This window comes from Onychostruthus taczanowskii, unplaced genomic scaffold, assembly GCF_017590055.1.
Source record: "Onychostruthus taczanowskii isolate IOZ18803 unplaced genomic scaffold, ASM1759005v1 scaffold63, whole genome shotgun sequence".
Lineage (NCBI taxonomy): Eukaryota > Metazoa > Chordata > Aves > Passeriformes > Passeridae > Onychostruthus > Onychostruthus taczanowskii.
The window spans coordinates 1,342,877-1,368,171 of NW_024504012.1; the positions used below are offsets into that span (position 1 = coordinate 1,342,877).

General features: G+C 45.3%; 1 protein-coding gene across 7 annotated transcripts in view; it reads left to right on the top strand.

The window, feature by feature from the left end:
* Window positions 1-9,015: 9,015 nt before the first annotated feature.
* The window catches only part of RASAL2 (RAS protein activator like 2), a 163,600-nt gene continuing 147,320 nt past the window's right edge, over window positions 9,016-25,295 (top strand). For all 7 annotated transcript variants that reach the window (XM_041420222.1, XM_041420228.1, XM_041420229.1 and 4 more), the window contains exon 1: window positions 9,016-9,245. In XM_041420222.1, the coding sequence (XP_041276156.1) occupies window positions 9,080-9,245 (166 nt within the window). In that variant the 5' untranslated portion in view covers window positions 9,016-9,079. The remainder of the gene's footprint in view (window positions 9,246-25,295) is intronic.

Genomic DNA, 25,295 nt, shown 5'->3' on the forward strand with positions numbered 1-25,295 from the left:
ATGCCCCTGCCCAGGACCACTGTCTGGGGGACAGAATGGTGTTTCTTGGCTAGCAGTGTAGCAAACAGGACGGTCAGCCCCACCTCTGAAGCAGCTCAGATGCAATTGGAATTAATCCCTCGTGGAACCCTCCTGGCTTCTGCTGAACTACGACACAGATGGGTCTGGCTCACTGCATGCAGCAAAAGCCACTTAATTACAGCAGCATCTCAATTTATTTGTTTTGGATCATCTTTATTAGCCATCACTTAAGCTTGTAATTAAGGGAAGAATAGGGACTGTAAAAAGAGTCCCATCTTGTGCTGCTGGTCTTCTGCTGTGCTGCAGCAGCTGAATGTTGCTCCAGTCTGCTCAACACCTTCAGGACTCTCTCCCCTCCTGTATGGATAGCACTGCTGTCACCTGTGCTCCAAATTGCCTGCTTTATTCCTTGAAAAGCATGGCTGCATTTTTTTCCTGGGATAATTTTAATTGACTTGGGTAGAATATCTGATGCTGTAAACACCCTGTAGGCACAGTATGAGCAGCAGGTACCTCCTGGAGGTAAAATAAATAGCCAGATAGGTTAGTACTCTCTCACCCACTGAGAGAGAGCATCAAAATCCTTGCAGAGATCCTGTCAGGAAAAACAAAAACCTGAGAACTGAGATTTGAGGGTCACATGGTAACTAAGGGAGCCCAGACCTTCTCCACAGGAGAGAACACTGCTCAGAAACACAAAGCTACATCACAGCTCTCATTGTGGCTCTTGTCATGTGCTTAAATCCTTGTGCTCAGTGGAGGTGTAGCTGTTCAGGTGCTTCTTCTCAAGTGCCCAAGATGTTTCTGTGATTTTCAGCTTGCCTCTGTATCACTGTCCTAAATCTCCTCCTCATAATCCTACATCTTGATTGCACTCTTAGGGCTGCTGTGACCAGCACCACACAGCCATTTTCCACCATTTCTGCACTGGGACTCCGTTTTGGTTTGTGCAGCCCATTTCTGGGGTTCCTACATCTTATTTTAAACGTGGCCTGAACAACCACAAGCATCAGCAGAAAGGTTTAATGATCTCTGTGTTTTTAACAGGGACTGAGTATCTCATCCATGTCACCGTGATGCCTGCTCCTGGACCAGGACCCACCGTGGCCTGTGGGATAAGCTCTGCTCCCAGGAGGTTCACAGGTGAGTGGCAGGGATGCATCTCCAACCCAGCATCTTTGCAGGTGCCCTCACAGTGGGACACAGGGCTGGACTTGGCTTTGAGAGCTGGCAGCTCCAGTCAAGCACTTTTGTGTGGTCCAGGAAGAAATTCCCCAAACTGGCATCCATGCCCTGTAAAACCAGGAGAAGCTCCTGTTTGTGGTGCAAGGGAATGTGCATCAGCTGTCAGGGTCTGCTCACAGGACAGAGGAGAAGGCTGGATGTTGTATTTGTGTGTGTGAGAGCTGTTAAAAGCTCCAGAGCAGTTTTTCCTTTATTTATTCAAACATCTCAGGGAACAGTGGGATGCTGGACTGGGAGGGGAGAGGAGGGGTTTGCTCCTCCTTTCTCCTGAAGCCTCAGCATCTCACAGTGCTCTTGATCTCTCCTGTTTGGTGAATGATGCCGTGGTAAATGTGGAAGTGCAGCGTGGAGAACCCCAGGGCTGTGTCTGTAATGAAGAGCCATCTCCAGGCTACACCAAGCCAGGTTATTTGTGTGCTGGTACAGCCTTTGTTTGCAAACAGCCTCTCCAGGTAACCACACAACAGAGCACAAGTGCCTATTTATTTGCATCTGCCTCTGCTCACAACAGTGAAGGAAGGGAACTCATCTGTTTGGGCAAGGGAGAACAAAAATACAGCAGAGGGAAGTTGGTTACATTTGTAATACAGGCAGCCCAGAGAAAGAAATCCATGATTCTAGAGATGGAGATAAATCCAGTGATTACTCTTTGCTCAAAATTCAAGCCAAGTCATCTAACTGGGAGCCTGAGAGGGAAAATAGAGACAAATACATCATTCTTTCCTTACTGGCCTCATTTCTTGCTCAAAGACCAAACCCAAACCTCTTTGGCTGAGTTACAGTCCAGTAAGTGCAGCCTTTCACTGACCCCGTGTCCATCCCACGACCTTTTCTGCACTGACTCATCACAGCATCTGCTGCCGTCACCTCCCCGGTGTCCTGGGGACCAGCTTTATCACCAAAAAAAGGACCTGTTCAAAGGCTACAATTTTAAATGCCAGTCCTGGGCTCCCTGAAGATGATCCAGCCCATGAAGAGAAAGCTGGCAGGTTTGTCACAGTCTTGCCTTTGCTTGTTATAGTCAGTTGGAGAGTTTCACAGATCTGTTCTGAAGGTTGCTGGAGGCTGGTTATTTTGTTTTAAAGTCAGGGCAGCAGCAGACAGGAATCCACTATTGAAAGGAGAAATTTAAAAAAGAAAAAGCCATTTGGGCTTTAAAGCCAGCTGACTGCTTTTGACAGGCTGAAGGATTTTTTATGTCTGGATATTCCTGACCTGCAAGGTGAGGGGATGTGTTGTCATGGAAGAGGATTTGAGCAGCTCCAGCAGACAGAGAGGAACCTCCACCTTCTTTAACAAGGGTTCTGTGCTGACTTGTGAGAGCCTTTAATCAGACTTCAGGTACCTTGGCATGGCCATATCCAGCCATTCCTTAAGCTTTGTTTCCAAAGAAAAGTTCCAAAATCAGACCCTTCTATGCCAGCACCAGCCTTTCTTCATTTCCCTCATTTCCAAATCCCATGGGGAAGGAAAAAAAAAAAACCTATATTTAGTGCTGCATATGACTTCACATTTGCTTTTTATAAATGAGTGGGGATGAAGGCACATTTCACCCTAAGAACATCCCACTGGAAGGACAAGGTGCAATTATCTCAGGTTGCTCCCTTAGTCTCCTCTGAATAGTTTTGCTTAGGTCGAGAGAACATTTCTCAGCAATTACATAGAAATTGGCTGGTTTGGTGCACTTCTGACACATTTTTGTGCCACAAAAGGAGTGACTCAAATGAGGAAGAAAAATGTTTCTCAGCCAGAAAAGTCATGGAAGTGAAGAGCTCACAAGCGTTCAGCTGGTGACCCCTCAGCCCGAACTGTCCATAGCATCACCAGGGTTTATATTTGGATGGTGTTCTCCCAAGACTGAGTCATATTTCCTGCCTCAAGTTGCTCCAAAAGGCTGGTGTTTCAGGCAGGGTCCACATTTCAGTCTGATTCACAAAACAGGCAGGAGTGGCCCTTTCTGCTGCTTTCAGGTGGACTTGGATTACCCAGCACATATGAAAATTAGACCCAAGCTGAGTAAACAAATATTGATCTACTCAACCTCAGGTCACAGCTGAGAAGAGTGTTCTGAAGGAATATATTGAAGGGCCAGGATCACATCAGAGGGTATAAATGCAGGGTGAAATTCAACCCTGCTCCAGGGAGTTTGCAACCTTAGTACAATCAATAGGAGCATCTGAAAACGCTGGTCTCATTTGGGTTACAAAAACCCCGTGTCTCCGAGTGGTTCCTCCTTTAGCAGCTGAGTGTAAGAAAATAATTAATGAACAGTCCAGAGCTGCTGAAAACAGGAGGGGGAGTGATGCTGAAATAGCTGTATGTCAGGGGCACGTGGGGCTGTAAGTGGATTGGGATGGGAGCAGAGGCACAGTTTGAGGGAAAAGGGGGCAGTGGGATAGACTTGCTTGAGATGATTAATGCTGACCCACACCCCAGCACATTTGGGGTATGAGCACTCCTCTCAGATGGTGACTTGCACTGCTGAACGTGCTACGTGGTAATTTTCCAGGTACTTGCCCATTTGACTGGAGGGTTTTTTTAAACATGCTGGATGAGATGTGATGTCTCGTGTGCACTGGAGGGGAGGCAGCAGAGCGGATTTTTCCCACTGTGGTGAATTAAGTAGGATGTGCTGCCTTCCCAAGCAGAGTCCCTGACCTTCCCGTGTCTCTGTAGGGTCACAGTTTATTTGCTAACACCTTACAGAAAAGCCAGAGCTGGCTGGTCTTTCCTCAATGGTCTGAGCTTTCCTCCAAAATCCACATTGTGATTTCAGAGAAAAATTCAGACTATTGAGGTCGGTGTATTCAGACCAATAAGGCTGACTCATTGCAAGCCTGATCCCTGACCAGCAAAGTCTCTGGGATTACCAAGAAAATTGTTTTTCAGTTAAAGGATGGTTTGGGTCAGAAGGGACCTTAAGGATCATCCAGTTCCAGCAAACTGTCTAGTCAGATGGGTTTTCCCTGTTTTCTTCCCAGCAGGATACAAGGACAGGAGCAACCGTCCATCAAAGCACATTGTCACCAGCGTGGCAGACAGCAAGCCCCAGGTGTGGAGGGGACAAGCTCTCACAAGCTCACATTTTTGGGCCTGGTTCCTGTTTCACGTGGCAGCAGGGCTGGCCTCGACCCGGTGCCTGCCCCAACAGAGCAGGACACGGCAGCTTGAAAGGGACTGTCGGGAGGAGAACAGCTGAGAGCCACAACCATCCCAGCGCGTGTATAAATAGAGACGGAGCTGTTATCCTGATGAAATGAGACCAGATGTTTCTGCCAAATCCCTCCTCTCTGCTAGTGAAAATTATAGTTTAGTTACAGCAGGGCAAAGCAGGCAGCAAAATATTTTCAACCAACTAATGTTGGGAAGTCAAAGGGGCAAAATGCCTCAGTGGGGTAGGGGTACCATGCCCTGTGATGCTGCAGGGATGGATTGGGCACGGTCAGAGTGGGAACCAGAGGAGTCCCTCGCTGCCTTTGTTCTATTTTTCTGCTTCCTATCCCAGTATTAATGGACTGAGTTTTAAAGCCCATGCTGCGGCCGCTTTTGTGAGGTAGAAATTCAGTGTCAGCACATGTATCCTGGAGGCAGTTGGCACGAGATGAAGGAGGGACGGCAGCAGCAGTTAAAACTGGGCCTTGGCTCTTTAATATTTAACTTTCCCCAGTGCTGGGGGTTTTTTTTAATCAGTTTGTGCATTATCTGCCATCCCCGTTCAAAGAGGGTTTTAGCACAGAGATTTCAGTGCTTAATCCCAGGGGCAGGGAAAGCGGAAGAGTCTCTCTGAAGGTTCCAGGGCTCAATCTGGCCTCAATTACACCAGCCTAAATCAGCAAAGAGTGGCCACCACGGACTTCGCTGTGACCGCATCGGGCTGCAGGTAACAAAATTAGGGGTCAGTCCTGCACCTCTCCAGGAGACACCTCTGGTCCCTAAGGCTCCATCCATAAGGGAGTTCCCAGAAGGATCTAAACATTGTCAAACTGTCTCAGAATAAACGTCCACCTTGAGCAGCAACCAGGGCCTGGCTGTGGCCAGCTGCAGATGCTTAGGAAGGGATATCGGAAGAGGGAGAGTATAAAGTGATCCTTCCTCTGGCATTTCCTCCTGGCTCCTGGTAATCAGCAGTTGAGGGACTTCCTAAGCCGGAGGTTGCATGAATTTGTGTAATCCCTTTTGTTGGTTTTTTTTTTTTCCTCATTCATTTATACTTTTGGCCTCCATGACATCCTGTGGCAATAAGTTCCACAATGTAATTATGTGTTGTGTGAAAAAGTACTTCCTTTTGTCTGCTTGAGACCTGGCTCCTGAACATTTCTCTCCATGTTCTTGTGTTGTGAAGAAAAGGGAAAAAGAATTCCAGGTCCATACCAGACCTCTCTTGACCTCTCTGTCTTTATTTGCCCCAAGGTTTTGTTCTTCCAAACTGGAGTCTCCTTGTTTTTCTAGTCTTTCCTCCTCATATGGTATCTATCCCATCACTTCCACTGTCCTCACCGCCCTCCTCCGTGTCTCTTCTCATTTTATTATTGCCTTTTTTTTTTTTGAGATAAGATCACTGAAGTGAGACTTGCTCACTTCTGAAGACATGAATTCATTCTCCTGGAAGAAGGTCAGCTCAAAAGCTTTCTTTTCTCAAGCCACACTGGTGTACTTTGAGTTCTTTAACAACACATACAGCAGTCTTGGGCTTAATGAAAATACATGTGCAGCTCTCTTCAAATACTTGGATTTAACCTATTCTGAGCAAACCCCCAGCTCTAATTTAACAAGAGTCTGTTGGTTAAAATGACATCCCCAAGTCGATCAACTAATTGAGGCTGGTTTACACGAAGGGAATCTCATGCATGTGCTTATATTACTGCTCATTTATGCCTTCACAAATCCCCTGAGCACTACTGGTGGAGAGGACCCCCAGCCAGAACAGCTGAACTGGTGAGCATGAAACTTGGGAGTCTCTGATTTCCAGGACATCTTTATTTATAAAATATGTCTATTTTTGCTCCTGTCATGCCCGCAAAACCAGCCTTCCCATTTTAGTCATCCCTACTCTTTATTATTGTTTATGTTGCCCTGAACCCCATGAATAAAGGCTGGAGAATGGATTTTGTCTTCTGCTGCCATGTGAATTTCAGAAACCACACTAGCCAGTCCTTCCAGACCTTGCTGTTAGGATGGCTTGATCATACTTGCAGATACAACCAGTCCTCACTTGATGGGAACCAGTTGCTGCTGTCTTGAGCCGCTCCTGCGTAAACGCTGTCCCAGGATTGTGTGGCAGCTTTTTAAATCTCCACTTTTGGCAGAAGCTTAGCAGCCACATCCTTCCCTCACTACGGGCCAGCTCCTCTCCTGCTTCTCAAAGCAGCTTCATCCCCCTTTCCCCCCGTGTCTGCTTGTGCGAGTTTCCTGCAGCAGGGAAAGAGCCCAGGCTCGTGTGAGGGATGGGGATGTCTCTGGGAGGCTGGAGGCAAGAAGGGGGCTGTGGGGAGAGCAGCAGGGGAAAACTTTGAGGAGTTAATTGGATTGTGGCCACAAAATGATGAACTGGGAGAATATGTACATTTTATATTATCAGGAGCATTGGGAATGAGCAGGGGTAGAGAGCACGTAGGAGGGAAAAACTGCTTTTCCTACTGCTTTACAGTATTATTATTATGGCAATTTATGCAGATGTCTGCTCTGGAAGGAGTATCCTGCACACCCTCAAGTCCCAGAACTTTGGAAACCACGCTGCAGAACATGTTTTAGGGTGGGAAGGAGCAAGGAAATGTTACTGGGTGTCCCAGTTCTGTTCCTTCTGTGCAGAATCACCCCTGTCACAGTGGTGGAGGGTCAAATCCTCGCCAGATTTCATCCTGGTTTAACTCCTCCTGGTTAAAAGGGTAGTTTTCAAGACCTTTTTTCCCATAGAATTGTGGCTGACACCATTAAACTCACTGGATCTTTTTTAACCCTGGTCCTGTCTCTTACCTCCTACAAGCTCAGGAAGTGCTGAATTCACCGGTTTGTTTTAAACAAAACAGAGGCTAATCCTGGCTCAGTGAGATCCTACAAGCCTCTTCACTGAGGGTGCCCACCCTCTGCCAGGTATGAATCTGTAGGAAACTGGACTACAGCAGTTCTGCCAATCATGAAACAACCTAACATGTGGAAGAAGGAGGTTTCTTAATTTTCCAACTCAGCCTGGAAATCACAGCAGGGTGCATATGCCCACCATGGCAGAACTCATCCTGCTCTCTCCCAGCTGGGTAGAGAATGACCCAATTGTAGGGCAAGATTCAGGTCAAGCTCTCAGTCAAGCATGAGACAGAAACTCACAGAAATGAGGTTTCATCAATTAATCATGGGGCTGGCAGGACTTTTTTCCTCCACTGAAACAGTTAATGCAGCTTCCATCACAGACACAGCGATGTGGTGTGAGGGTACTCCAACTCACTTGGATCAGGAGGGCACTGTTCACTCCCAAGAGGAGCTTTTGGAAACTCCTGAGACAAACCTTCATGTCCAGGCAATGGATTGGGACCTGTCAAGCTGCAGAGCTCACAGAGTTGCATCCTCCCTTTCTAAGTGAAGCTGCTGTTCTTCAGCCACAACTTGCCGTGTAAACCCTCTTATTCTGTTCTGCTGCAAAACAAAACAAGATGACAGAAGTGTGTTTAGAAGGTGTGGGAGCTGTTATCTACTTTAAAGCAGCTTTATGGCAGCATAACTGCTACAGGTCCACACTAAATCAACTGTTCTTTCAATAAAGAAAAAACTGTTAGTGCCTCGAAGTTGTGTACAGAGGTGAGCCCTTGGAAACAGCCCGTGCTAGTGGAGATAATCACTGGATCTGAGTGCTGGGCTGAACCCACGCAGTTCATATTGATCATGGACAGGCGCAGACTCAGTCCAAGAGATTACAGGGATGGAAACCAAAGTAAGCTGAATCCCTTTGCCCACCTTCCCTGAAAATTCAAGTCACAACGCCATGATTTAAACGACACTGCAGGATGCATGCTTTATTCACAGCTGCTCTATTCTAGACTTTTAAAGAGCATGTACCCTAAGCACTGGGAAATTCACCAAAATACAAAAGGGAAATAGAAAACTGAAACATGGCATACTGGGGGAGGTCGGTAAATAGGCATTTAGGACAAACCAGTCCGCAAATCCCCTAAATGAAACGCACTTAAATCAATCCAGTTGCCCTCCTTTCCCTGCAGCACATCTCCTCATGTACCTGAGAGAAACAGCCTGTGTGAGTGCATGAAAGATTTATCAGTCTCGGTCAGGCGTGCGAGCGCAGCTCTGAGCCTGGGGAACCGCACGGCAGCCGCTGCTTGAGACCAACCCCACCACCGCGGCGTTGCTGCGGCGTTACTGGGGAACGCGCCGCGGTGAGAGACATGCGGCCCCAGCCGGACTATCCCGATCTCTATTCCTTCTCGGCTCCCTTCCCGCCGCGGGGCTGAGGGGAGGAACCATCTTGAGTCCCCTCCGGGCTGCCACACGAAGCCCCGCGCAGCCAGGCGGCCTCGGAGGGCAGGCGGGGGCCGCGGCAAGGGCCGCCGGCGGCCCTGAGGGCAGCAGGGGCAGAGCCGCCCGCCTCCCCTCAGGCCAGGGGCAGGCAGCAGGGGCAGAGCCGCCCGCCTCCCCTCAGGCCAGGGGCAGGCAGCAGCGGGACTCCGCCCGCGCTGACGCTGAGGGCGGGCAGGGGCGGGCCGGGGGAGGGAGGGAGGAAGGGAGGGAGGGATGGAGCCGCACTAGGGCGAAGCGGGGCCGGGGCGCAGCGCGGGCGGTGGCGGCGCCTCCTCGTCCCCACGGCAGCATGGAGGCGGCCGCGGGAGCGGCGGCAGAGCCGGCGGCATGGGCGGCAGAGCCCTTCGCGGAGCCGGAGCCGGAGCCGGGCTCGGAGGAGCTGGAGGCGGGCAGCGCGCTGGACCGCGTCCTGCGGGAGTCGGTGTGCCAGCAGCAGGGCTGGGTCCGCGTCTACGGTAAGGGGCGCCGGCGGCGAGCGGCGAAAAACTTCTCGGCCCCAACTTCTTTCTCCCTTTCTTTTTCTCCCCGCTGCCGAAGCTCCCCGTTCCCCGCGGCTCCTTGCCTCCCCCCTCCCCGCCGGGCTCCCGCGGCCCCGGGTTCGCCCCGCCACGCCTTCCCCTCTGCCGAGGTGCGGGATGCTCCGGTGCTGGGGTCCGCGTCCAAAGCTTTTGTGTGCCCCGAGTCGCAGGATGTGTGCCCGGGATGCGGGTGCCGGTAGGGCTGAGCACTCCCGGATCTAATTAGTATTAATGAGCTGCTAAAGGCCTGGGAGGTGCTGATACCGTGGGTCCCGTCGCCCCAGACTGACTGGTCTGTGTTACATTGGCACCTTTATAATTTATAAAAAGGATGTTAGGCTCTTCAGCAGTGCAGGACGCGGGGTTGTTTCCCCTTCTTTGTCAAACTCTCCCTGGTATGTAACCTTTGTAAATTAGCTTGATTTATGTGGCCGGGCCTCGGGTTTGTTTAGGCTCCCAGCTGAAGTGCAGTCGGATTTTATCTCTCGATCAGCACCTAAATAGTGGAAATTCTGTTTTATCTTTTCCTTGTCTCTCCCTCTTGTTTGTCTTGGTAATCTGAGGATAATTACTCCCACGTTTCAGACCGAAGAGTACTGCAGGCATTATTTTGTTTTCCCTCCTGTAATAAATTTGATGGTCCAGCCTCGGAAAGGTTTTGGTGTGTGCACATGTTACCTTTGTCTGATATTATTATTGTTGCTCCTTCCCTGGAAGTGTTCAAGGCCAGGTTGGATGGGACTTGGAGCAACCTGGTCTAGTGGCAAGTGTTGGAACAAAACCATCTTTAAGGTCCCTTCCAACCCAAATCATTCCATGTTTCTATGATGATGGAGAACCTGTAAAAACACTTTTTTTTTATTGCGACTTTTTAACATGTCTTATGCTGGTGATTGTCCCTTTCATCTTTCTCCCCTGTCCTGAATCCCAATGAGATGGTCCAGGTTTTCCCTGACCCGTAAAACTAGAAGCAAATGCTCTCTGTTACCTGTGTCATTGATCTGTTACTGGTTGCATTATTCCTGGAACACAACGATGACATGAATAAGTTATCTGCAACAACTCTGCTGCATTTCTTGGCTGATGGCAGGTAATTATTGTGAGTACCACCAGCCTGAGCCTTCACACATATCAAATGTGGAAGATCAGGCTGCAGGTTTTCTGGAGACCATGGTCTGTTCAAAGACCTTTGTGTTTATTTTGGAAGCTTGAAAAGCTGGTGCAGTGGGATGAGGTTGTCTGTCTGCTTTCTGTCTGGTGCATCAATGAGCAAAGTTATAGTTAGCAGAATTAACTGTAATAGAAGTTTGGGATTTTTAGTAGTTTGCACTGTGTTTAGCTTGCTGCTTCTTGCCTACCTTGCTTTTCTTAATCCCAGCCTAGAGCTGGGACTATAAAATGCAGCCTTATGCAAAAATATCTCTCTGCTGTTGTCGAGAGGAGTTCCAAAGAAAGCCATTTGTCTTCAGATTGTTTGTTTGCTGAGAATACTTTCTGAAGGTAAAATGAGAATGTACTTAAGAAGAGGATGTCTGGCACCAGCCTATCTGATTGTTACCCAAGGTTGTATCTTCCATGAGTGGAAGCAGGAATGTGGTTTCAAAATTAGCCACAGTGAGGAACATTGCTTGTTGATAAAGTCATATGTTGTGATGTGCTTGTAGTTTGACGTTAACGTGTAGATAAATGGGGAAAAATTCAGTGTGACAGGGCCTGGCTAGCTCACAGGCTATAAAAATCACCATACACTTCAAGCACATGAAAACACATCTTGTAGCCCAAGGACAATAACTAATTATTCCTAGTCTGTGTTTAAAAACAACTCATTATCCCTCTCCCTCATAAAGAATCTGATGTGCTAGTGTCTTCTCTCCTTCCCTGAGAAACTGCAATCGGATTAGCTAGTATTTGTTTGTTTCCTCCTGTTTATTAGCCTTTTTTTTTTCCTGCATGAGCACATCTGGAGAAGTTTGCGGACAATGAATCAAGCTGAAACTGTGCCATGTGCACTGTGTTTGTGCACAGCTAAATATGGGTTACAAACCTATGAGTGACAAGTGTTATTCATAGGATTAAAAGTAAAGCCTTGCACAGTTGTTTGAGGAACCACAGCAGCATAGCGAAAGAAAACAGGAGCAGAAAGCTTAGCCTTATTGTCTGTATTGTCCGATAAACAATGAGAACACTAACACTAATTATTTCACCATGAATGGCTGGGGGAGGGAAGGAATATCGAGCACATGAAAAGTGGAGAAGCGTTTTCTGGCATGGTGAGGAATACAACTTTTGATGTCACTGCATTTCTTTTCCACGTGTCTCAGTGAATGTGACCTGCTGCGTACGGGTGTTGTTCCAAATGAAAGGTGACTGTCTGAAAGGTGTCCCTAGTAGTGGAAGCATGTATTTTAAAGAAAAAGAGCTCAGCAGCCGCTTAAGACAGACAGCTGTTTATTTCTGTGCATCTCTGCTTGGCAGTGGTGTGCCATCCACTTTGTCTCTGTCCAAAGAAGTAATTACTGCCGTGAGGGGAGCTGGGCTGGGTGCAGAGCCTGTAAAACTTCATCTGTTAGCAGAGAGAAAAGAATTTAGCAGTGAAGTCCCATCATTGCTGGTCTCTGCGGCTTGCCAGCAGTGTGACAGTGATGTGAATACAGTAGGACTTTACAATGTCTGGGATGTGATTTCAGTGTGACACTGAGGTCTTGTCTGACTTCACTATGAGATCTAAATCACAGTCTGGCTATTTTTGCATTTCCTGCCTTAGCTGCACTAGTTCCAAGGGTGGCTGTTTCATTCTGTGTTCTGGAGGTTCAGCAGCTTCTGCTTAAGCGAATTAGCCAGGACATTATCATGGAAATACAGTTTCCTTACCCATGGACGGAGTTTGAAATGTAATTAGTTTCCTCTAACCTGATGTTTGAATAGTGGACAGGAGCAGCAGATTTGCTTGTCAGAGTGATAGGTTTAATTGCTCGTGAAACACAAATCATGTGAGTGCTGTTAGATGATGTTTCCAAGAACTGGTTTTGACACACAACTAATGTTTCTGTAAAATATGTATCGACATGTGTTCTGGGTGACGGCTCCCATTCAGACTCGTGGCATGTGTGCAAGGGGTAGGAGGGGGGAGGTGTCTAGCCTGGATTAATGCTATGATTTTTTTTACTTTTTTTCCCTCTCTCTAAAAGTGATAACTGACTTTTCAAAGCATCCACCCATGTTTCAAGGTCTTTTTCTCTGCTTTTTGAAACAGGTTTTGTGAGGAGGAGGCAGGGCAATAACTGAATAGACAGCATTTTCAGTGCTAACTGTGGAAACAGAGCAATTACATTGCCTGGTGTGGCTGACTGAACATCCATGGATTTTGCAGGAGTGAATTCTAAAGCCAGCATCGCAGCATTGGTGTTAAATGTTGCATGTGATGGGGGTAGAATCGTTTTTTGCCTGGTGTACAGTCTGTGTCTAAACAGGTTGCAAACTTCTGTGATGGGGTTGTCAGATTCATTGATGGTGTGCCTGCTCTAAGCTCGCTGCAAAAGCTCCTGTGCTAAAATTGCAAAAGAAGAGTTGCTGAAATATGTAAAATTAGCACGGGGAAGAGTCTGTTCTTGAGTGCTCATCCTGCAAACAGACATTGTTGCTCTGGGGCCTTATCTGGACTAGGAAATGTCTTTCTCTTTCAGCAGCAGTGCTAAAAGCTGATGGTGGCTGTACAAACTCGAGTGCAGATAGGATGTGGACTCTTTCATCACCTTGTCCTCTAATCCTGCGGGCAGTCTGGAGACATTCCTCACTGCTGGAATGACCCTCCTCGCCCCCCTTTCTCCTGGCAGAAGGAGAAGGCTCTTTAGGCAGAGGCTAGGAGGGCTCCATGCCTTTTCATGGATATCAATCTGCAGACAGAGCTTCTAACTCCAGAAAAAGCCCTAGACCCTGTGCAACCAGACAGAAACATCTCTTGGCTGCCTCAAACCTGAGTTCCAGGCTTTTAAATATTGGCTCTCAGAAAATACCAGACTCATGCTCAGGACTGAAGCCATGGTAATGTGCGTGGTGTCATGCAGAGATTAAAAAATAGCTGTGGCTTGGGCACTGAGCAGAAGCATCTCCTAATCATGTGAAATTCAGTTAAAAAGCCCAATTTCTGTGAGCTGTCTATTCCAGCAGTTTGTTGTCTGTCTTGCTCAGCTCTTTTGTATCAATGATTTCAACTCTGTTCTGAGGGCTTTCTGGTTCTTTACAGCCTGCTTCTCTATGACTTTGAAAATAGTTTTTATATCTACCTTTTATTTTTATATTCTTGTTTTATTCCACTGTTAGCAGTCACATCTAAAAACGCAAAGATTATCCATTTCCACACCGTCTTGCTTTGGATGAGTACCAAGAGGCTTTGGTAACGAGTAGCATCTTGTTGTCAGCAGATCCTTTCCTTCCAGCCCTGCTCATGCTGCTGGCCGGCTTTTTCCCGAGATGTGCGTGCGGGGATGGGGAGTGGGAGCCGCCCCGCTCCCTGCCCGGGGTCCCGCCTGCCCCCCGGCCTCCAGCCGAGCCCGGGGAGGTCCCACCAGATGGCGGCATCTTCATTGCGGTGGTGCAGGACCTGCCCGGGATGCCCGGAACACGCGGGGGGATCCGGTATCTCCGCTCCCAAACCTTATCGCTCATCTCCGCAAGCTCAGTTACAAGCTACTCCAGGGGCCGTCTAACAAGGGGGAGGTGGGAACGGTGTAGTTAATGTAAAAACCCCTAAATAAAGACCCCTCATAGCCAGGCAATCTGCTAGGTGAGATGGCTGTTGCTAAGGTTTTCCCCTCCTTGAGATGTGTGCAGACAGTCAGCTGGGCTGGGGTTTGTATACTGCTGCCTTTCTGGGTGGGTATGGAGCTGCAATTCCTTGCAGGAGAACATTTGCTTTTAGGAAAGGCTTAACAGGAGATAAGGTGAAGGTGCAGAGAGCCCTGGAAAGCTGAAAGGGAGCTGGAGAGCTGCATGGCATCTGTGCGGCCAGTCTTGTGTTGGAAAGGAGAGAAGGTCAGTGTTCACCAGCGTTTCTTTCCCTTCTGATCAATAGGCTTATTTTTAACTCGCCCAGAAAGTTGGTGCAAAAGCAGGCTTGGAAGATAAACCTTGTTGGGCCGGGAAATGTCATTTCCTGAGTGTTTGGACAATGCCTGCTGTGGTGATATTTGACCTTATCGTAGCCTTCAGGTACGGAATGAGGGACAGACGTTGAATGCCGACAGCACAAAGCTTTTGTTAGTTTTGTCGAGATGATAAGCAACAATGAATTTTAGTCGGAGCCCCATTGTAAAAGGCAGAGTTTAATCAAAACCAAGGTTTTAAGTGACTGCGTTTGCTACGGATGAAAAACAGTCTAGTGTCCTGTGGGCAGAGATGCTGCTTTCCCTTGCCAGCCAGCAGCAGGGGGTATCAAAAGATGAGTGAAGTGCTCTTACAGGTGATCTGCTCATGCCTGCTCTGTGACAGCTCCTCTAATAGCCCTTTTTGACTCCAGGGAATTCTTACAAGCATGCAGGGGGTGAGTTGTGGATCCTCTCTGCTCATTCTCCTGTGCAGTGACAGAGGTGACTTGGAGGGAGCTGAGGGCTGGACACAGCCTGTTTTCTCCTTGGTTGCTTTACTCCAGCCCTTTGACATTAAAACTGCTTCCCTTTCCTCTTTTTAAGGAACACTGACAGGAATTGATACATAAATGAAGTTTTAAAATTTTTTTTGGAAGTTTTTAGCAAGACTCCCTTCAGCTGGCTGTGTTGTTGCAAGTGTTGCCTAGGTTACTAATTTATTAAGTCACTTAAATATTTGGAGGCATCAACAATACTAGAGTATGCTGGGGAAAATGAGGATGACATTATTTTAAAACACTAGTTTCCTGACTCCTGTATTTCAGTCACACAATTTATCTCTGGCTGAACATTTTCATGTGGTGCTGTTTCCTATTTTTAAACAATAGGGAAAAAAAGGGAAGATAAGAAGAGCATAACTGTGACCTGTTGACTTATTATGAGATCATGGATTCCTTTTAACTGATATTTATAGATTTTTATAAAAAATTGCTGTGACTTTGGTATTTTCTGACATATATGCCTTTTTAGCCTCAGGGTCAGAAGTTAAGATCTCATCTGAATGCTTTCAAAATCCTCTGTGAAGACATGTAGTAATCATGGAAATACAAATTGTATCTGCAAGGAAAGTAACCAAGTGAAAAGAAGTATTGCTGCATTTTGGTTCGTAAAATTCTCTCAAAGCCCTTTGTGTGTTTTGACACTCTTCTATCTCAGAAAACCCTTATAAAAATTGATCAGCAGGGAATAGCATTTGTTAATTCTCTTTAATAGGGTTTCAAAAGGTCACAAAAATGTAGAAAGGCTCTTCTCCAAGAGTCGGGATTATTTTTAATTGTGAAGCAAGCTGGAGCAGAGCAAGAAGGAGCTCTTGGAGGTGAAGGGGTCTTTGCACTTAAGTAAATGTAAAACCAAGTCCTGGATTTAGATCCTTTATTATCTAAAGGGATTTTTTTTTTCCAACTGGGAATACCCCATTAGAAATTAGCTCTTACACTGCAAGCACTGGCAGGCACTTAGTTAAACACATTAATTCTGCAAACTGTGGGAAAACGACACCCATTTCAGCAGATGTGCGATGCGTCTGGTGTAGATTTGCATAAGAATGCATATGCTTCTCTGTGAGTTTCTGGCTTGATTAAAACTTGCAGGCACCTTTTCTCTTCCTCTGTTGCTGTGTCTGCATTCTTGGCTATTAATGGTTTAATTGAAAATACCCCGGTTTTTTCTGTTTTAAGATAATTCATTTTATTTACACAGTGCTGCGCTGTAGATGTGCTTGGTGCTGTATAGACAGAGTCTGCTTTGCTTGTCTTTTGAAATTTGTAGCCAGGACCAGAGAATAAAGGATACAGCAAACATGAAAAATGGCAAATGTGTTTGAAAGTGGGTAGAGGATTACACGGTGGTGTATCAGGAGCTGGGAGGGGATTGTGTGTATTCTATCCCAGCTTCCAGGGCGGTGTGGGAATGGAAATCGGTACTGTGATGAGAGGAAAAGAAGTGTTGAGGAATCTGTGACTAAAAATGATCTCAGACTTAATCCCTGCCAGCCTTAGGCTTTCACAGTAACAGTCCAAGAGATTCAGCAGAGCCTCTTCACATTGGTCCAGTTCTCAGTCGGGATGGCATGAAAAGAGTGTGGGAAATTCCTTCAGGTAAACTGTAGCATTCAGTCTGAGAAAGCAGTCTTAACTCTGCTAGCAGAGAATTGAAGCAACGTACTGGGAGGCAGGATATTGAAAAAGAGGAACATTACTTGGGTTTTGACTTGAAATTTCCAACAAGGGGACAAAACTTCCTAAGAATAAGCATTTTGTGTCCATTGTATCCATGTAATGTGATGTAAGAAACGCTGGATGCCCATTACCACCTTCTAGGGCTTTAGGAGGAGATGAGTTTTGTTTTTCTAGGTCTTCAGGGGGAGATGGGGTTTTTATCTAGGGCTTCAGGAGGAAATGTTTTTATTTTTTTCCTAAGGCTTCAGGAGGAGATGTTTTGTGTTGGAAAGGGGGGGAAACTTAAAGCAGCAGGGTCTGTGGGACAGGTGCGGGATGGCAGTGAGCCAAACTGCACCAACAACAGCTTCGTGCTCTCCTGAGAGAGCTCTGATGTTCCCCAGCTCTGGAATAGCAGCCTTCAGGGTTAGGCTGACTAAGCTGGAAATCCTGGAAATTTATGACACATCGACTTTTTGGGGACTCACAGAGGAACTCGAACTTACTACATGGAATACAACTACATTTCTCCTCTTGGGATATACATCATCCTTTGCTAGTGAGGGCTTGGAGGCAGGCTGAGTAACCTGGAAAGCCTGGAAATTTATGATACATCGACTTTTTGGGAGACTCCTCACAGAGGAACTCGAGCTTACTACATGGAGCACAAGAGTGTAACTACATTTCTCCTCTTGGGATATACATCATCCTTTGCTAGTGAGGGCTTGGAGGAAATATAGGTGGGTTTGGCACTTCTGGAGGGAATTCTGCTCCCGGTTTGATGCTTGCATGACAGAGTTAAAAACCTACTTGCTTTTTTCAGGATCTCATTACTTGAGTCAGTGGATTGGCTTGAGATAAGCGGAGGTAATTCACACCCTCATTTAGCTGACTTTAGTGCACTGATACTGGTCTCAACAAGATAGGGGACAGATGCTGCACTACTCAGCACAGTGTGTGCTATGAGGGTTCCAGGAAAATGTTTGCAAAGCAGCAGTGGCTGGGAGGGCTGAATGCAGTCCTTGAATCTCATTTGGAAATTAAACGAGCCTTTGCTTCAGTTTTCTGTTCCATTTTGTCTTGACAAATGGTGACTGCTTTATTAACAATTCCATCAGGGCTAAAGGAGGAAGGATCAGTTTCACTGACTTGCACCATTCATTATCTTGCTGTATGAGTGCATCCAAAGCATTAATGGTTTTATTTGAGAGGACTGCTCTGAGCTGAGAAGGTGAGGAAATGAGGCACAAATAGGTCATATAACTTGTCCAAGGACATACAAGAAACTTGGCAACAGAAGCCAGATATCCTGAGACACCTACAGCGCTTTGCTTGCATGCCTTGGGTTGCACTCCTTTGTGTTTGGGGTGCCTCTAAGCCTGCTGCTTTACTTGGAACCTCTGTAACTATTAATAATCCTCTCAAATACCCTATGAGGTGTCAGATCTGTAGGTCAGCAGGGCGAGATGCCCTCAGAGGAGGGGACTTGCGTTCAGGTGATTACATCTGCTTGCTCCTTTTATTATTTTTTTTCCTTACTCCCCAACAAGCCAAAGGTGAAGCTTTGTTGACCTTCAAGTGATGACAGGCTGGAGCGCTGGTATGAAGGTGTTGGATAGCCAGCACTCATTAGCTTTTCCTAATTTGTAAGCAGGGCTGGGTGGTGCCTGAATCATTAATTTCAGATAGGTAACTCTTCACTGCTGACTGGGGGAAGCAAATACATCACAGATCAAACCTGGAAAACCATAGAACAATGGTTAAACCACTGTGAGCTCCAACATCCTTCCTGTGGCATTTGGGACCTGGTGCCAGTGCATAACACAAGTTTGGTTGGCTTTGCCAACACTTGACTGATCCATAATAGTTTTCCACGTTAGCCAGGTGTTTTATCTTAGGAGTGCAGTGCAGTGCAGGCTCTAGGAAAGGAGAGGAGACAAAATGCTTCCTGAAAAGATGTTTATTTACATTATGAGGTTATACCTCAAGCTGTACAGACAAGCTGCTGCCTTCGCTGCATTTCCTACTTGCTTAAATATTCTGGAACACGTACATCACGCAGCAAAAACACAATGTGCTCACACTTGCTAGGAAATCATTAGACTTCCTCGTCAAATAATACTAAGTATTTCCTATTTTGAGGTATGTTTCTGTAATTATTTTTCATCTTTTTTTTTGTTCAGCGTGGTGGGTAGTTGATAGGTATCCTGGAAAATAAGAAGTCAGGAAAGAAACCAACATCCTTCTAAACCAAGTTTGAGAAGATTTGTCTTCTAAATGGTGTTGGTTTATGGGGTCCCTTTCTCTCTTGCTGTCTGGCAGCACTTGCTTAGGATGTCAGTGAGGTGTGGGGTGATTAATTACCCTGTTGAATGGATTTCATGGGGTCCTTCCTTAACTCCTTCCATTAGCTCAGGTCTTGCTCACTGAAGTTTTCAAATAGCCTCAACTCCCTAGAGATAATGAGTTTTATATCCCATATAGTGAAGTAGCAAAAAAAGTTTTATGGTCTTGCCATAAATATTTATGTCAGTTTGCTTTCACATACCCTTGGCTGGCGACTGCTCTGCTTAAAGAAGCTCCTGTACTTGTTCATGTCCAATTCTGTAAGTACTGTCAGAGCAGTGTGAACTGAGGCCATTTCTAACTCAACTCTCCTCATTTTGGTTCCACTGGTTGCTAATTTCTCAATTTATAGCCATTAAATCATTATAACCATTAAATCAAATTAGGAAGAAAGCCCTTTTTTTTTTGTCAGCCTAGACAAGCTTTACAGACGGAAGTTAAACATTTTCTGGGCTAATTTATTATTTTTTTTCCTTTTTTTTTGACTTACTAATAGGGAAGTCAGGAATGTGAAGTAAACGGCCTCTGTTTGCAGAAATGATGAATGTACAGGATAAAAGGAAGTATGATAAGAAGGAAGCAAATATTTTTTTTGTTCCAGACCAGTGCTGGAAATGGGGAATTTGCATGTTGTAAAAGTCAAAATATGTCTGAAACTTTGCTGGAAAAAAAATGGAGAGGAATGCAGTAATAATAGTTGAAAACCTAAGTAGTATGAAAGGGCATTAATCTTTGCAATTCTGGCACAACTTGCTTTCTGCTATTTCATTTGTCAAAATACATTGCTTTTTCTGTGTTAAAAACCAGAAAAGGGTGGAAATACAAAAGTGTCTGAAAATGCAGCATGGCTGTCAGTGATAAATATGTGTTTGCTGTGAGAGCAGCGTTCACCTGAATTATCATATCTCAAATTTATCTGGATCCTGACTTCAGCAGGGTGTTTGGCCAGGTAAACTGCATGTTTTTGGTAATTTGGATTTAATGGCTCTCTTGGCACCTTTAACCTGCTGCTTATATATAATGGTGACCTAATACTGGTCATCTCTAATTATTACATTCATGAGCCAGTAAACAACTGTGAATTGTACATAAGCAACTAGAAGGAGGCATTCTCCTTAGTCCTATATTTTTCCTTACACATCTTTATAAAAATAGATTATAATTCCTTTCTTTATGAATAATTTGAGGAGCAATAGCTGTTAGTATCAAAAGGCAGTAACTGTTTTCTTTGCAGTGGTCCAAATCTCTTTTCAGAATGGGTTGGAAACCAGACAGCCTGGGACACAGCAAGTGCTCTGGTAGGAGTTAAGGTAGTTCCCTTTTGAGCAGGTAGGTGTTCCTATAAAAAGTTGCCAAGAATTGAATCAACCTGCTGCTTCCATGCTGAGAAAATACTTCCTCTGATTACAGGTTACATTAGCTTTGATGTTTCACTTAATTCTGGGGAAAAAAATGTTGAGAGTGGACTGCTGGGCCCTAATTTTCTGTGTGTTCAGGCTGATTTTACAGCCATCTTTGCAGGATTACCACAGCTGTCTGCTGGCCAGGCCATGAGATCTCTTGGCTGACATATGTGAAACACTGTAAAACTGTAAAACATAAGCACCACATCTGTTTGCAGATCAGTCTGTACCTGGATGGCTCTAAAAAAGCTTTGGGATGAGTCTCAGATGAAAGCTGTGGTGACAGAGGGGTGTTGGGAGGTTGATACCCAACAACATAAATCTTTGCTGTCAAGGCTGCTATTGTTGATGGAGGTCAGAAGGGTTATCACGAGTTCAGCCTAAAAAGCATGCAATTAAGTTTAAAACTTAGAGTAGCTTTGCAGGAGACTAGAGGAAAAGCTGTAATGTATCTCTTGGGAGAGTGGTTAATCTGTTTCATCAGGTTGCCAGTTGAGATGTTCTAGCTGTACTTTTGATTTCCATTTATAATAACCAACCAATTCTATAGCTGACACAGTATCCCTCCCTGTTTTGTTTCCAGACTTTATTGATGTGGCTTCTTTGTGACCTACTTTCTCTGCTTTAAGGTTGCTTTTTTCATTCCTTTCCAAAAGGAAGTGCCTTCCATGAGAAATGCTGGAAGCTCACCAGCCAGTTTTTAATACTGGTAGATGAAAGCTGGACCAGCCAGAGTACACCCAGGGTAGATGGTGTAATTGACTTTTAGGTGCTTTCCTTACTAAGTTCTGTTGCTGACCACTTTGAGACCCTGGAGCTGGGTGTTTGGAGAATTAGGGAAGGAAATGCCTGTGTTTCCTTGGAGCTCTCATTACTCATGATGGAACTGGCCAGCCCTGTGACTTTTAGGGGCATTGTGTTGACCTCTTGTCCTTGCAGGGGCCTGCAGTTTGTCATATGCTTATTACTTAAGCATTTGCACAGCTGGAGGAAGCAACATCCCAGTTCTTATTCCTTTTACTCATTCTGGGGTATTCTTCACTTGTGTTGCTCCTTGTGGTTTTCTCTGTAGTTTCCACTGGTGGTGATTCAGTTTGAGGCTGAGCTGTATCTCTCTTCAATTAGTGGTGCTTTTGCTTTTTATCTGGGGCAGGAGGTGTGTGTTTACTTCTTTGTGGGGACACTTCAAAAACAGTTGTTTTTGTGTGTGATGCAGATGTGCAGTTTTCAGCAGATATAAGTCTTATGGGAGGATTAATACCTCATTGGAAAAAAAAAATTCACTCCTGTAATTTCACAAAGCTGATGCAGCATTTGTAATCATCATCTCATAAAACTGGCTGCTTTTCTCCCTGCTCCATGTCACATTGTCAAGTTGGTATAAACACTGGTTATCCAAAAGAAAAATCTACTCCAGTAGTTTTTCTGGAACCTTGGTGGCTTTTTGGTTTCCAGCAAAGAGTAGCCAGCTTTGTGTGTGTGTTTCTCTGTTATAAAATGAGCATGTTATTAATTTTAACTACACAGTTTTTGCTTGGAACAGCAGTTCAAGACGTGAGGGAAATTGTTTTTGTGTGTGTCAATGTCAAAGGAATTTCAACGAAGGTGACATTCACCTCCCATTGGGGTCTGGAGTTGAACTTGTCTTCACTCTTTTGGGTTGGGTGCAGAATGCCCTTAAGCCTCTTAGGAAAACCTTTACCAGAAGGTGAATGGAGAGCTTGAACTACAAGAGATGCTCACCAGTGCTGCAGGTAGAGAGGTGCTGGAGGAGAAACACGTTCTGGTAGCCCACTGCTGTAAGTCAGAGCCCTCAGTGCCTCCCTTGCTGCCTTGTGGCTAACCAGCTGTGGGCTCGAGTGCTGCTATAAACATGAGGAGGAGTTACGCTTGTAAATGGAGTGCTGGAAGAGTCTGGGGGCTAAAAATACAGCTGAAAGTAGCTGCAATGGAGTAATTTGCCTCAAAAGGCAACCTCTGGCATTGTGCTGAGCGTTACCAGGGCTCTGAGGTTAAAGGAGCTCTGTGTGATTGGGGAGAAAATGCAGAATTCAGCAAGTGTGGGGGTGCCAGCTGGAGAGACCCAGTGGTTTTCTTGGTACACCATCCATTTCTCCGTGTCTCTTGCCAGCAGGATGCTGGGTGAAAGTGGGGTGGTGCTGTTTTTGTTGGAAGCAAGCTTGGTACAAGAGGCCATGCTGGTCCAGAGGCATGGCATGTGAAAGCTGTTAGTGGTTTGGAGCTTTTTAGGATGTTCTTTTTCTCTGGTTGAAAGATCCAGCAAAGCAAGTGAAACATCGGCACCCGTGAGGGATAGCCACTGAGTTTCATACCTTGTCTCTTTTTTTTAATCTTTCCCTTCATCAGCACATAGGAAACAATGAATGCAAATCTATTCCCCAACACGTGCAGAATATATTTGTAGCTTGGAATCTGAGCTGGGCAGGAGCTCTGAATTATCAGCATCTAATTCCAGAGCTTTGACAATCTGCAATCTCCTTAATATTCTGATGAGCTACCATGGGTATTATTCCTCTGTGGTTTTTTTCACTTTTTTTTTCCTTGAAACTCATATTGCAGTCTGAATGCTGTTGGTTTAGGATTAAAAGAGATATTGGCTGGCTCTGTGCTTTGCACAATTTTCCTGTGACAGCAGAAAGAGGGAGAGTGCATAGTAGGATTCTCTTTCCTCCACAGTAGTACAAATGAAGCTTGAATTAGAAACAACTTTTAAAATTGGAGAGTTATCTCCTGTTCATAATTGTCTCTCTAATACTAGGACTACAAAAGCACATAAATTATTAATGCAAGGAAGAAATCCTCAGAAATTTTTCTTGGGGAATCACAGCTCTTCCAAGGAAAACTTTTTGCCTCTCAAGACACTTAACAATTCTGCTCTGGATTCTCTGGCAAGAGTATTATTCCAGTTACAGCTTATCTTTAGAAATAACTGCAGATTAATTTTAAGAGACACATATCTTCTAAAATGTAACTTGCTTAGCCAAATGGCAATTAGATTGATCTTGATGGTAATGTAAATCTAGAGTAGCTCTCCAGCCTAAGGGCTGGGCATTTTAATGTCCACCTGTTTCCCAAATGATTTATTTCATTTTCCTCCTTGGTTTCTTTGCCTCACCCTTCAGCTTCAGTCTTGCTGCTTGTAGTACAGTGGGGGAAGAACAGCTGCACTTAGCAGCTCCAATAAATGACTTTATTAGAATTAGAATTGTGTCTGCATTGCACTAATACCAAAGGTCTTAGTTCATCCTGTAGCCTGTGAAACAGAATGTCATCACTGCCACACTGCCTCCTTACAGTGGGGAAAGGCAGCTCTGACTCAGCCCCTGGATAAATGGGAATACAGGGAACTGAGTGCTGCTGCCAGGCAATTTGTCCAGGCTTTGTCAGTGGCTGGAAACGTCTTTCTCCCCACTTACTGTAATGTTGAGCGTAACATGCAGGAAGAAAACCTGCTTTACAACAGCTCAGGAATAAGAATGAGCTACCTTTCTGTCAAAATGGTATAAAAAAGTCCTTAATCTTGAGGATTGAATGTGGATATTTAGAGGACAGTACAAATGTTAATCCTAGGACACAGCAAAATCAATGCTCCATCTGAAACCTGCAAATTCTTTGGCATCCCTTGCTGACAGAAAATAAAATTAAAAACCTTACTCTTTTCAGGTGTTCCAGTGAATAGGCTCATGAGTAGGGAGTTGCCTTTTTTTAGATGGGAAGTAGCTCACATTTTGTATGGCAGGATGGAAATTCCTTGCTGCTTCTCCTGGTTCTCTGAACTTCAGAGTAGTGGAATTACTTGGAAAAACACAGCAGAGTTCTGTGCAATCCCAGGGAAGCCATGCCTGCAGTGTCCTGGAGATGGAGCAGAACAAGTCTTAGAGGTCAAACTCAACTCCAAGGTCCCTATGAAAGATCTGAAAGATGAGGTGGGGCTTAGTGGCTCCTGGAGAGGCCTCACAGACAGACTCCCTTGCCTGGGGGGAGGTTTCCATTTGAAATTCTACCTCTGGGCTTCACTTTGAGGCTTCCCATCTTTTCTTATCTGCTGGACCAGTGTCAACTGCTCCTTATATTTTTTTGGTCTTGGCATCAGGAAAGTCTCTGCAGAGCACTGGAGGATCGTCCCAGTGCCCAAGGGGTGTGACTCCCAAGGGTACTAGGAAAAAACATATTTCTCCTTCTGCATTTTCTAATTTCTTGTATACTACCTGTAGCTTGTTATTTTTCCAAATTAGTCTCTCTGCTACACCTGCCATGGCTCCTGAACAAAATTTAGACGTGCAGCCCAGACAGAATATTAACACCATTCTCATTTATTTTGTGAATAAAGGGCTAGAAAGGGAGCAGCCTGCCTCAGTTGTCTTGTCAAACTTGTTTAATGTCAGTATATGAAGTATTTCACTAGAAAATTTCCACCTTTACTCTTAGTAAGTGGATGTTTTTTGTGGCTGGTACACACAAGGTATGAACTTCCATTCACACATCTTTGCCATAGCTTCTTTGCTCTCACTCAACTACCAGCTGTTTCTTTTGAGTAACTTATATAGTGACAAAAAAAATGGGCTGAAAAAATGGGGTTTGATTCTTACCTTTCTGAAGGTGTGCCTTTGTCTTGAAGATACAATATTTGGTTTATAAATAATGATTTATTTTCAAATGCAGTGTGTGATTTGGAGGGTTTTTTTTAAACTGTTCTACTTTTAACTGGAATTCTGTGGGTGAAGTGCTAGAATAAAACCCAGCAGCAGCTTGATGCTGTGCACCCACTTGGATGGTAAAGCAGAAAGAAAAAGACCAGGGAAGCTGGGGAAAGGGGGAGCAGTCCTAAAAATCCAAACTCTTCCTAATCTGTCTCTTAATCAATTGTGTAACTACACCCTCAGGGGTTCACAGGCAGCCTGAAAGCACAGACCAAAG